The 13,395-nt window shown below is 41.6% G+C and overlaps 1 protein-coding gene across 1 annotated transcript in view; it reads right to left on the minus strand.

Moving 5' to 3' along the window:
* Nucleotides 1–13,395, minus strand: part of acbd4 (acyl-CoA binding domain containing 4) — a 245,714-nt gene that overhangs the window by 192,659 nt on the left and 39,660 nt on the right. Inside the window, exons 8-9 of the mRNA XM_073071607.1 lie at nucleotides 11,702–11,884; nucleotides 10,343–10,449 (exon numbers count right to left, since the gene is read on the minus strand). Of these exons, the coding sequence (XP_072927708.1) occupies nucleotides 10,343–10,449; nucleotides 11,702–11,884 (290 nt within the window). The remainder of the gene's footprint in view (nucleotides 1–10,342; nucleotides 10,450–11,701; nucleotides 11,885–13,395) is intronic.

Genomic DNA, 13,395 nt, shown 5'->3' on the forward strand with positions numbered 1-13,395 from the left:
TGGACACTAAACATTTAAAAGGGTTTCATGGTGGTTAAGAACAGATAGCTTCTTGGTGTTGATTAAATTTGATGGAAAAAAAGTTGCTGGATAGGGTTAATCTAGGCTATGTGCTGCCCCCTCTAAGATGTTTTCAGTGCCAGACGTTTGGTCATGAGGCAGCTGTGTGTAAGGGTAAAAAGTGATGTGGTAGATGAGGTGGTGAACAGGATTATGGAAATTGTGGAGAAGGGATTACACCAAAATGTAGCAACTGTAAAGGGAACATAGCTTTGCTTATGTAGGATGTCCTGTATAAAAGAAAGCTGTGGAAGTGCAGTGTATTTTGGTGGAAATGGGCATATCACATACAGACACTCTGCAGAAAGTACAGAAGACAGTGTCAATGGGACCCATTTCTATCCAGAATACAGATAGATTAAATACAGGGTAAAGCACATGATTGTATAACAAAGGATTCTCTGATGTTGATAAACTAAAGTTTGTCACTTTCATGGCAGATGTGGTAAATTGTACAGCACAAACTAGAAGTAGGACAGAAAAAAAATTAAAGTTATATCAAAAGCTGCAGAAAAACATCTAGGGATAAAAGACTTAAATCTTGAAGTTATTAATGATACCTTACATGGAAGAGTAAATAATGTGCAGACTTCAAAGGACAGTTGTTAATAGTTTCTCTGCTCTCACAATGGAATGCTAGAAGCCTGTTACCTAATGGTCAAGATTTTAAGAAATTTATTGAACTTTCAAAGTAACTTCAAAGTTCAAAGTAAAATTTATTATCAGAGTAAATTCATGTCACCAGATACAACCTTGAGATTCGTTTTCTGTGCGCATACTTAGCAAATTTATAAAACATTAATTGTAAAACTGTAAGCATCAGGAACGGTAAACTATAAACTGTACAAATGCAGATATAAATAGATAATGAGTATGAAATAACAACATAGCAGAGTCCTTAAATGAGTGTAGCTATTCCCTTTTGTTCAAGAACCTGATGGTTGAGGGGTAGTAACTGTTCTTGAACCTGGTAGTGCAACTCCTGAGGCTCCTATACCTTCTACCTGATGGCAGAAGTGAGAAAAGAGCATGGCCTGGGCGGTGAGGATCTTTCATGATGGATGTTGCTTTTCTACGGCAATGTTTCATGTAGATGTGCTCATTGGTTGGGAGAGTTTTTACCCATGATGTACTGGGCCGAATCCACTACCTTTTGTAGGATTTTCCACTCAAAGGCACTGGTGTTCTCATACCAGGCCGCAATTCAGCCAGTGAGCACACTTTCCACCACACATCTATAGACATTTGCCAAGGTTTTTGATAACATGCAGACTCCTGAGGAAGTGGAGGTATTATCATGCTTTCTTCACAATAATATTTATATGATGGGTCCAGGACAGGCCCTCTGAGATAGCAACACTCGGGAATTTAAAGCTACTGATCATCCGATGATTGCTCATGGACCTCTGGTTTCCCTCTCCTGAAGTCTACAATCATTTCCTTGGTCTTATTGACATTGAGTGAGAGGCTGTTGTTATTACACATTCAGCCAAGTTTTCAATCAGGGGACATGGGTGCGTGTGATGGTTCCTCCCTGTTCTGGTGGACAAAGCGAGCATAGGAGGCATTGAGCTCATCTGGAAGCGAAGCCCTGCTGTCCCCTGTCGCAAGATTTAACTTTGTAGAACGATTTACCAAATAAACCTGATGTTATATGTGTACAGGAGACCTGGTGGAAATATTTCAGAAGTTTTAAGACACAAGGTTCTGTTCATACAAGACGCGATTGGAAATGGGCAATGGAGGAGGAGTGACTACCTTTGTCAAAAGTGGGATAGCACATAGAGTTATGGGAAATTGGAATTATTCATGAGTCAATTAAGGCTGTAATTTGGAGAAAGAATAGTAAAGTACAGATAATAAATTTTTATAATCTTTGTGAACGGTTAATGCCTGATATACTAGAAAAGTGAGTGGAAATGGGAAAATGAGGTTATGTGATCTGAGGATTTTAATGCCCATGGTACTATGTGGGGTTATAGTGACAGAAATATGAATGGGACGATGGTGGATGACTTTCTGGAAGAAAAAGTGTTTGGTGTGTGTGAATGATAGTAGAAGTACAAGGAGAAATCTATTTAACAACACTATTTCTGCTGTAGATCTTATACTGGTATCTGAGAATATAGCAAGTGGTGTAACTGGGAAGTGTATAATGATACAACAGTGGGGAGTGATCATTTCCCCATTATCCGTACAATGGGGATAGAAGTGTATCAGAGGAAAGGTTCTCATATCCCCAGATGGAATTTTGAAAAGGCAAATTGAGATGTATTTGATGATTTATGTGAAAGTAGATTTTCTGATCATTTGGTTTTGGAGGATATTGAGTTGAGTAATGATACCCTGAGCTCTGTACTCAACTCAATAGCTAAGGAATCAATTCCCAGACAGTTGGGAGATAATAAAAGCAAAGCAGTTCCCCAGTGGACGGATGAATTTAAGAGCTGTGAAGGTGTGCATTAAAGCTTTTAGGAAAGTTAGGCAGTGTTACTCCTTCTCATTTTTCATGCAATATAAAAGAACTCAAACTATTTGGAGGTCGATATGCCTGTTCTGTTTTTGGTTTTTGTGCAGGGAGGAGGGATTTGGGGGTTAATGATAGTGCTGTTGTTCTTTTCTTAGTTTCATGGCTATCTGGAGAAGAAGAATTTCAGAGTTGTATACTCTGATAATAAATGAACCTTTGAACCTATAATGAGAAAAGTAGTGAAAATGACAAAGAAAGTGTATTTGAGAATGTACTGTGATAGTATTGGGAAAGAGATCCAGGTAGGGGAAGTTAAGGATATGACATGGAAAATGCAGGGAGTTTTAAAAAAGAACTTGATGCATTACCAGTTTTGTATGTTGGGGAGAAAGTTGCAGTTACTGACTGATAAAGCAGACTTATTAGCAAAACCATATGCCAGTGTACATAGTTCAGCTGATTTAAATAAAGAAGAGAGTTCTTAATAGAGAAACAGTTTTGGCAAGCAAGCTGAGAAAAAAATCCAGTTCCAATTCCTGCTTGGATATTGAATTTACTTTGTCTGAACTTAAAGGGGCTATTACTGGTGATGGTCAGACATCACCTGGCAAAGATGATATTTATTACAATATGTTTACATGGTTATCAGATTCAAAACTTAAGGGGTTTTGAAATTCTTTACTACAATATGGGTTGAACAGCAACTTCCTCCCTCTTGGAAATTAGTGGTTGTTATTCTGATATAGAAATCTAGTGAGGATCAATCAGATTCTTCCATAATGGACCTATTTAGCTAACTTTACATGTCTGTAAGATAATGGAATGAATGTTTATAGTAAGGCTTTCTTATCTTGTGGAAAATTAGCTGTATACCAATCTGGATTTTGTAAAGGAGAGCGACCGTGAACTTGGTGTGACAGGAAAGCAGCATCCATCATCAGAGACCCCCACCACCCAGGTTCTGCTTTCTTCTCGTTGTTGCCATCAGGAAGGTGGTACAGGAGCCTCAGGATTCACACCAGGTTCATGATGTTACACCCGTGGCCCCCTCCTTTTTGAGAATCACAGGATCACTATTGATTCGAGTCAGGAGACCCAGGAAATGAGAGAAAGACATGCAGAATCCACAAAGAGTTTGGAATGTGTCCTGGCCTCCGAAAGGCGGACCCATTGATACCGGCTATTGTCTCTTGGAGACGGGATTGTGTATTGGATCCTGTACGATGCATCGAAGCCCCCAGGCAATGAACCGGGGGGGGGGGGGGGTTGGTGGAGGGATTGCATCATCCCACCCTGATTGACATCTGAGACCCTGTGAGTCAGGATAAAAGAGGGTCTGAGGAACAGCCCCTTTAGACGCACCAGAAGAAATGCTAGAACTCCTGTAACAGCGTAACAGCGAAAGCCAGTGGAACCAGCCCACGTGCGTCCTTTTCCATTTGCCTCGGAATTGGTAGGTCTTGCCACGGAAGCACGGCTTTAGCTAACCTCAAAGGGGAAATCAGTCCCCCAACGACTCTCGAAGGATTGACATCATAAAAGGAATGGGCAAGTTAAACCTCCGTCTTTCTCTCCAACCAAAAAGGCTGCAGCCTACAGCTTGACTGAACTAAAGTGACTTTTATATTTCCATCGGACAATACATTATCCCCTAGACAACGATAGAGCTATTTCTTATTATTATTATACCCGCGCTTTTAGATTTAGTATTGATGACGTATATTATCTGTGTGTTTGCATTGATATTATTTTTGTGTATTTTTATCAATAAATACTGTTAAAAATAGTACCATCAGACTTCAACGGACCTCTCTATCTTTGCTGGTAAGTGACCCAGTTACAGGGTATGTAACAATGAACAGTTACTGCCCCTCAACCATCAGGCTCCTGAATCAGAGGGGATAACTTCACTCAACTTCATTTGCCCCGTCACTGAAGATCAAGCTGAAAACTGATTGTATAACCAATGGCACAGGTAATTCAGCAACATGAAGGCCAGATATTGTGGCTTTTTACCCATCTACACAGACGGTTTAAAAGATCCAGTGAAAGGTTGTTCAAGCGTTTCTGTTTATGTTCCAAAGTTTTGGGTGACTATTAAGAAAAGATTATCAGACAAAGTACCAGTATTCATATCTGAGATGGTTGCTATTATTTTAGCCTTGATTATGTACTTCTGTACTCTGATTCATTCTGGGTTTTGACATCTATTAAAATAGAGATTTCAAATTGTTGGCCAGACATTCTTCTTGAGATTGGACAACATCTGTTGAGGCTGCAGGGTCAAGGCCCGTGTCTGCATTTCATGTGGGTTCTTGCCCATGTTGGGGTTGAAGGAAACGAGGTGGCAGACATTCTTGCCAAGCAATCACCTGACATTAAGAATGTAAATGTAGTGGTGCCTTTGCATAAAGGGGAGGTGAAAGCTGTAATTAAAAAGTCTATTTGATCATGTGGCAACTTTAAGGAAAAGGAAAGACCATATTTATATAAAATTCAGAGGAAGGTAGGAACTCAACTTGGAGATGGATATAAAAAGAGAGAAGAAATTATACTTACAAATTTACAAATTGGACATACAAGGTTGAATAATTCCTTGTTCAGAATTAATATGCACGAATACTGACATCTGTAGGGAATGTACTTGTCAAGAGATGGTTCAGCATACGAGGTGCAAAGGAAACATCTAATTGCTAAATTGAGATATTTGGGACAGACACAGTTCAACATGGAAACTTTGTTCGGATATCACTGGCATTGTAATGTACATTTGGATATTTGACTTTTTGAAAAGCATTAGACATTCTGATATTATTTGAGGTTTTTTTTTTGGGGGGGTGCAGAATTTAGTAGGTATACTTCCTGTCTCTGCTCCACAATCCCACTCAGTAGCTGGCAGTAATGCACCTTATGCTGGTCTGCTAACTGCTATTAAATTTCGCAAGATGAAGGAGACGTTCAGTTGTTGTTCAAACTAAACTTCAGGATGGGGGAGAAATTTGACCTATGTGACTTTGACCATGGAATAATTGTTGGTGCCAGATCAATGGATTGAATATCTCAAACTGCTGACCTCCTGGGATTTTCACACATAACAGTCTCTAGAGTTTAGAGAATGGTGTGAAAACAAAAAAAAAAGAATCCAGTGAGTAGTAGTTCTGTGGGCAAAAGTGCCTTTTTAATGAGAGAGGTCAGGAGAATGGCCAGACTAATTCAAGCTGACAGGAAGGCAACAGTAACTCAAAATACCATGCGTTACAACGGTGTATCACGGAACACAAAACCTAACATAAATGGCAGTGATGCTTCACTCACAGATGAACTCAACACCTTTTATACTCACTTTGAAAGGGAGAATAAAACTACAGCTATGAGGATGCCAGCAGCATTCAGTGACCCTGTGATCTTTCTCTTGGAAGCCAACATCAGAACATCTTTCAAGAGGATAAACTCTCTCAAAGTGACTGGCCCTGATGATGGACCAAGTAAGGCTCTGAAAACCTATGCCAACCAAAAAGCTGGTGTATTCAAAGATATTTTCAATCTCACTTTGCTGCAATCGGAAGTTACCACCTGCCTTAAAAGGTCAACAATCATACCAGTGCCCAAGAAGAGTAGGGTGAGCTGCCTTAACAACTATCGTCCAGTAGCACCCACATCTATGGTGATGAAATGCGTTGAGAGGTTGGTTAGGGCTAGAATCAACTACTGCCTAAGCAAATTGCAATGTGTCCAGGTACTTGCTTATCGCCACAATAGGTCTACAGTGGACGCAATCTCATTGGCTCTTCAAGAAGCCTTGGATCACCTGGACAATACTATTATTTAGGTCAGGTTGCTGTTCACTGACTACAGCTCAGTTTTCAACACAATCATTCCTGAAGGTCTGATCAAAAAGCTCCAAAACATGGACCTCTGTACCTCTCTCTGCAACTGTATCCTCTACTTCCTCACCAGAAGACCACAGTCTATGCAGATTGGAAATAACATCTCCATCTTGCTGATAATCAACACTAGCGCACCTCAAGGATGTGGGTTTAGCCCACTGCTGTACTCTCTCTACACCCATGACTGTGTGGCTAGGCAAAGCTCAAATGCCATCTATAAATTCGCTGATGACTCAGCTATTGTTGGCAGAATTTCAGATGGTGATGAGGGGAGTGAGAAAGATCGGCTGACTGAGTGGCATCATAGCAACAACCTTGCACTCAACATCAATAAGACCAAAGAATTGATTGTGGACTTCAGAAAGGGTAAGATGAGGGCACACATACACCAGTCTTCATTGAGGGATCAGTTGTGGAAAGGGTGAGCAATTTCAAGTTCCTGGGTGTCAGCATCTGAGGATCTATGCAATCAATGTATCGATGCAATTGCAAAGAAGGCATGACAGTGGCTATATTTCATGAGGAGTTTGAGGAGATTTGGTATGTCATCAAAGTCTATCACAAATTTCTATAGATGTACCATGGAAAGCATTCTAACTGGTTGCATCATTGTCTGGTAGGTGGGGGTGTGGGGAGGTGCACTGCACAGGATCGAAATAAGCTGCAGAAAGTTGTAAGCTCAGTCAGCTCCATCATGAGCACTAATCTCCACAGTATCCAGGACATCTTCAAGGAGCGATGCCTCAAAAAGGTGGTGTCCATCATTAAGGACCCTCATCACTCAGGACATGCCCTCTTCTCATTGCTTCCATCAGAAAGGAGGTACAGGAACCTGAAGGTACATGCTCAACAATTCAGTGCATCTTTTCCATTGATTAAAAGGAATAATTGAATTAGATATACAGAGGGAAAGGAAGAGAGAGGTGGAAGTGCTCAGGAGAAAATGTTTTGGGTCTGGTGTGCAAAATATTTTAATTACTGGGGTTCCAACTTCACATAAAATTATAATGGACCTCTTCCTTCCCCAGTCACTTCAATGTACCATTCTACAGATGGGCCAAACTGTCCCATTTCAATAAGACATCCAGTATTTAAAAGAGAAAGCTGCTGCATAGTTTGCCAAAGCAGGTCACCCTGCTTATAGACAATTGAGCCTGGGTTGGACCCCATGTTGAACGACCTCAGATTCACCTGACCGATACAGTGGATGGAATTCTGTAGTTCATTGCTGAACTCCACAATGAATTCAAACCTTCTTCAAAACAATCTGTCCAGCAAGAACTTCCACGAACCACGGAGGGAAAACCCGTTTCACAAAGCAAAACAATCCAGGGCCACATCACTTTAAAAAAAAATTTTGAAATACCCTGTTGGAACTTTAAGGTGTGTTTGTGTTGTGTGATTTGACTGGGCTTTGGCTGCAGTGTTAGTGTCACAATGATGTCTTTACTCTGTCTCAGATCCAAGTCCCCATGGACTTGCTCAAGTGAATTAGAGGCCAGGTTTCCTGAAGCAAATGACTCACTTCCTGACACCCCAATGACTTTCCATCATCTTCAAAGCACAAGTCAGGATTGTGACAAAATACTCTTCACTTGCCCAGACAAGTGCAAGCTCTAAAGCTCTCTAGAAGCTCAAAACGATCCAGAATAACACACCCCTTTCATCCACAACCGTAAACACTTATTTCCTCAGTAAACTGAGAAAGCGATAGGTACTTTCTGCAAATGTACTTTATCTATTCACCAAGAAGAACAAGGACAGCACCCAAGGGAAACCACATACTACCTCCACTATAAAACACATCACAATTTCTTCATCATTACTGGTGCTGAGTCCTGAAACAATTGTGGGAGTACTTTCTCGAGAAAGATTAGCAGACCTTCAGTGCCACTATCTCAAAGCCATTTAGGGACGGGCAATAAACGCTGTCTGGAACTCATATCCTGAAAACTGGATTTAAAAAAATGCTCCAAAAGAGGTGGTTACTTTGGAAGACAAGTCTTTCCACTGAGAGAGAAAAAAAATCACAAAATAAAAGTCAAGGGAAAGATGCAGCTGGTGCATGATTTGTAAGCAGCCATTTTCTTTAACATTATATGTTAAAATCAGCCCTGCAGTTTCTTTCAATAATAACAAGCTCTGACTTAAACAAAGCAAGGAACGTCACAGAAGCTATTTTTTACATATTAAAGGAACTTTGGGATATTGACTGTGCAGCAAAATGGCAGTAAGATCAGTCACTGTTTTATTGAAATGTGCAGCAGATATATGGGGTGAAATAGATTACTCCGGCTCTGTTGCTAATTTCCAAACTCTCTGAACAGATAATAAAAGAGTAACAAACAGAAATATGCCAATTGGCCCTTCGTGCCAAACCTGTCATTCAATAAGATTGTGGTTGATCATTTACTTCAGAACCACTGTTCTGTACCAATCCCATAGGGACATAAGAAATGCAAATAGATCTTGCTTTCCCAACCACAATGAGATCCCTTTACATTTTATTCATGTTATTAAATGTCTGCAAGTTTAATACCAAACAACAATACCTTCCCATATTTGAGAGTTGGGGTTGCAGTGTACTGGAGATTTAGTTAATTACATCAGGAGATCTGGGGAGCAAGTAAAAGAACAGACTTTCTGCTGGATATTTAAGTGTGCGGCAACTTGTCTCTACTGGCAACTGAGCTGCATACAGCCTGCTTAACAGCTGCCTGCATACCATATATCGGAAGGAATAGCCTCAGCAGATTGCTCAAGTGAATGAAGCTTGTGATATTTCATAGCAAATTGCTCTCTCTAGTGACTACTTTGCAGCTATTCACTCAGGACTGGAAAGGACAACTTTGGAGCGAGATTACCTACTGGCCTTTAACACACATCATGCCACCTCAGTTGCTCAGAGAATCCCTTGTTATCATTCTGGTGGGCAGCACATATATGCCCACAATCATATCTGGATCACAACTCAGCAGTTATTTAACTCATACTTTACTGGGTCCAGAGGAATTAATTTAATGACAAGCTCTTCCTCAGTCCTAAATACCCATCCAGCATGGTTTGGCATGTTGTCAGATAACCCTTCCCGTCAGGAACAAAACTCAGATAAAACACGAATATTCAGCAGGGAAAAGGTCTCTTTTACACTGGTAAATGTAAAGAATGTTCTTGCCTGTGTTCAGTGAGATAGTGATCCACCTCATCTTCCCACCACACACTCCAAACAGCTTCTCTGCACTGTCTCAATTCTCTATTCAAAAGTTGCTGGAGGAACTCAACACATCCGGCAGCACCTTTGAAGGGTCATCATGAAAGGTTTTGGTCCAAAATGTTGCCTGTTTACTCATTTCCATAGATGCTGACTGATTCGCTGAGTTCCTCCAGCATTTCGTGTGTATTGCTCCGGACTTCCAGTATCTGCAGAATCTGTTGTGATTTTACACAAGTTTCTGCTTTTGCAATACCATCAAGGAAACCAGTCATACTGATGGGGAACTGTGGCTGATCTGAAAGGAATACTGTGTGGAGTTTGCAGGTTCTCCCTCTGACCATGTGAATATCTCCCGGGTGCTCTTGTTTCCTTTTAGATTCCAAATGTATACTGGTGATAATGACCCTAATTACCCCCACTGTAAATAAATTACCTCTGGTGTAGAAGGTGGTAGGAAAACTAGGATAGTTCATGGGCATGTGAAAAAGAACGTTACAGAAAATCAGAGGGCGAGTGGCACTGATGGGATAAGAAGCAGCACTAACTTGATAGGCAGAATAGCTTCCAGGTCAAAAGAAAACATAAGTTTGAATTCCATTACTAAATCACCAAACCACATTCAATTTTCTCCAAAACAACTTTCAGTTGTCAATAACTATTATACTTTTCCTTCTGTGATGCTCGAGTTCTAACTACTACCATCTGGTTTACCTTCTCATGGTCCAGTTCTTCCACTGAATCGCAGAAGACCTCGCTCTCTGAGTCGCTCGTGAACTGATTGGCATCGACTACGTCTGCTGTGCAATTAAAGTCACTGCCTGAACACCAAAATGAAAAGTTGGTGTTAAACAAAACACATCTCTTTATCCATGGGTTTGAAGAATTTTAAAGTTGAGCCTTGGTGTTGCCCAATATTTACTTGAGTTAGTTCATGGTCTGTTTTTACAGATCACAATTTTCCATCTGAGTGTCAAAACAGGACGCTCATTATAGACCATAACATCAACATTAAAATTTCATGCTGCAAACAATTGCTTCGAAATGCAAAGGAGATGGTTGTTTTAAATTTTAAAAATTCATCAACTAAAAACTGTATTTTACGACTGGTTCCCTGAACCTTATGATCAGTGAGCAGGCACGATCTCCATGGTACAGGAGGAAATTGGAAGAAGAAATGGATTATTTTACACGGAACCTTTGTCCAGTCAGATTCATTCGTTGAACTGAGCATATTTTGTGAGTTTGTTGCAGAAAGGAGACTAATTTGAAATGACACAAAATGTTTCAAGTATTAAACCACAGATATTATGAGTTATTTACAGATAAAGATAAGACTCCTCCTTTTGCAGGGCAGCAGATATTAATAGTCAAGTAGACTATTAGCACAATGCTCTACAGTACAGGCAACCTGGGTTCAATTCCCACCACCGCCTGTGAGGAGTTTGTACGTTCTTCCCATTACTGCGTTGGTTTTCTCCAGATGCTCCAGTTTCCTCTCACCGTCCAAAGGTGTACTAGTTGGTAGATTAATTGGTCATTATAAATTGTCCTGTGATTAGGCTACAATTAAATTGGGGGATCGCTGGGCTGGTATTCAGGCACTGTATCTCAATAAATAAATCAATGAACTTAAATAATGGATCTTGTTTATTTCTAGGTAAACAGGTTTAGAGGCAACTCTGCCTTCTGTGACTTTTATTTTTGTAAGATTTTTCTTACAGCTCACACAGATGATGCACAGTGCAAAAGCTACCCAGCCCACCAGGCTCTTTGAATGAGCTCTTCATTAGAGCCACAAACAATCAGCTGGAGGAACTCAGCAACTCGAGCAGCATCTGTGGGAGGGAAAAAACTGTCGACATTTAAGTTCGAAACCCAGCTCTTCATTGGTCTTGCTGCCCTGCTCTTTCACCACAGTTTTGTAATGTTGAGTAATACATTTCCTGCTCTTCAAACATGCATCCCAGTTCCTTTCAAGTCTTCCCCCACCTATTGTCTTCTGGTCTACATTACTCTTTGGGTGGATAAAATTCCCCTTACATTCTTTGATTCATTTTCTAGCTGCCATACCTGTAACTCTTTGAAGAATAGTGGAGCTCTCCAGAGGCAGCAGTTCTTTGCCATTTTCTAGCTGTAAAGTCTCAACCTCTGGATCACGAACTTCACCTTCTGAATGAATGTTATTCATTTGATGTGTCTCATGACTACTGACACCATCTTGCTCAACATCCTCTTGAAATCGGACTGTCTTTCCTACAAAAACAGACAGTATTGAACAAAAGCTGTTCCAGGTCTACGTAGTGTTTAGACTAGTGGTCGCCAACCCGTCGATCGTGGTCGATCTTTGAGACTTTCCCAGTAGATCCGGAACAAAAAATGAAAAATAAATACACAAATACTGTTGAGAGATTGTTTCCGGGTTGTGGGGTTTTAGTTCCGTTCTTTCTGCCCAGTGCACATGTGTGTAGCTCCCCTGCACTGCACAGTGTACTTCAGTGGTCCCCAAATACAGCGAGGAAACGATATGAGTCAGCTGCACCTTTCCTCATTCCCTGTCACGCCACTGTTGAACTTGAACCCACATGAGGTCATCAGTCGCCTAAATGCCGTGATACCCTTGTGGCAGGGATCACTGGTTGGCCTTGGGTGGCCGGTGGGAAGTGCCGTTGGTACTGGCCCGGAGCGCGGACAGATGGGCACCGCCTCTAAACCTGTTTCGCACACTGAATGTTCGTGGGGAACCCGGTGCCAAAATATTCGCAGACGATTTAATTCAGGCTCAGGGTTCCGTAAGTATCAGAGCAGCTACCGCGCTGCGATCTACTGAAACAAACTTTTGTCGGCCGATAGATCCTACAAGGGGGACAGGCGGGCACCCTGTCACAGTCGGCCGCTCTCTCTGGACTGCGACTGCCGCGGCCCCGACACAGGGACCTCCTGCCCTGACCTTATCCTCTCACCCCACCCACGACCAGCCGCACCTGGCCAAGGCGTCTGGTGGTGGGCGGGCGGAGGCTGGAGTTCGGGCCGGGAGGCTGTCCGAGGCAATGAAGCCCTCAAAACGGCTTCGGCACCCTGAGTCCAAGCACCCCGCACTTAAAGCCAAACCCGTTGAGATTTTTCAGCGGAAAACACGTGAGCAAGCGGGACAGAGCTAAGTGCCGAGAGCCGCGAAATTGCGGAATAGACTGGACATAAGGTACCTGTATTGGTGTATTCCTGCCGTGTTTAACACCACCCCCTCCCCCCCCCCCCCCCCACCGTTGGCTGGTCTGCAAGAATATTGTCAATATTAAACAGGTCTGCGGCGCAAAAAAAGGGTGGGTACCCCTGGTGTTTATACATTATTTCTACTTCTGGGTTACGGGCTTTTACTTCCGGTCTTTTTTGCCCCGGTGCGCATGCGTGTAACTAGTCGACCTCGCTTTTCACTAAGGCTGAGGTAGGGGATCTTGGGCTTAAAAAGGTTGGTGACCACTAGTTTAGATTTTATATATTGCTTTTCAGGAATATTTAATTCCCAGTCCTGCTCTGAGAATATCTAGAATTACCATTCCTCTCTGATCCAGTTTCTTCCTCATAATGCTTAATGCTGTTAACTCTAACAGTATCACCCATTGTTAGCAGCATTGTTAAAATAACTCTCTTCTGGATTTATTCTTTCAAAACTACTTTCCCCTTTACTATTTGACTTTAACTCCTCCCACTCCACAATGATTACAGACCAATAGCTCCAACCTTGACCATATTGAAGTAGTGGCCCA

This window comes from Hemitrygon akajei, chromosome 18, assembly GCF_048418815.1.
Source record: "Hemitrygon akajei chromosome 18, sHemAka1.3, whole genome shotgun sequence".
Lineage (NCBI taxonomy): Eukaryota > Metazoa > Chordata > Chondrichthyes > Myliobatiformes > Dasyatidae > Hemitrygon > Hemitrygon akajei.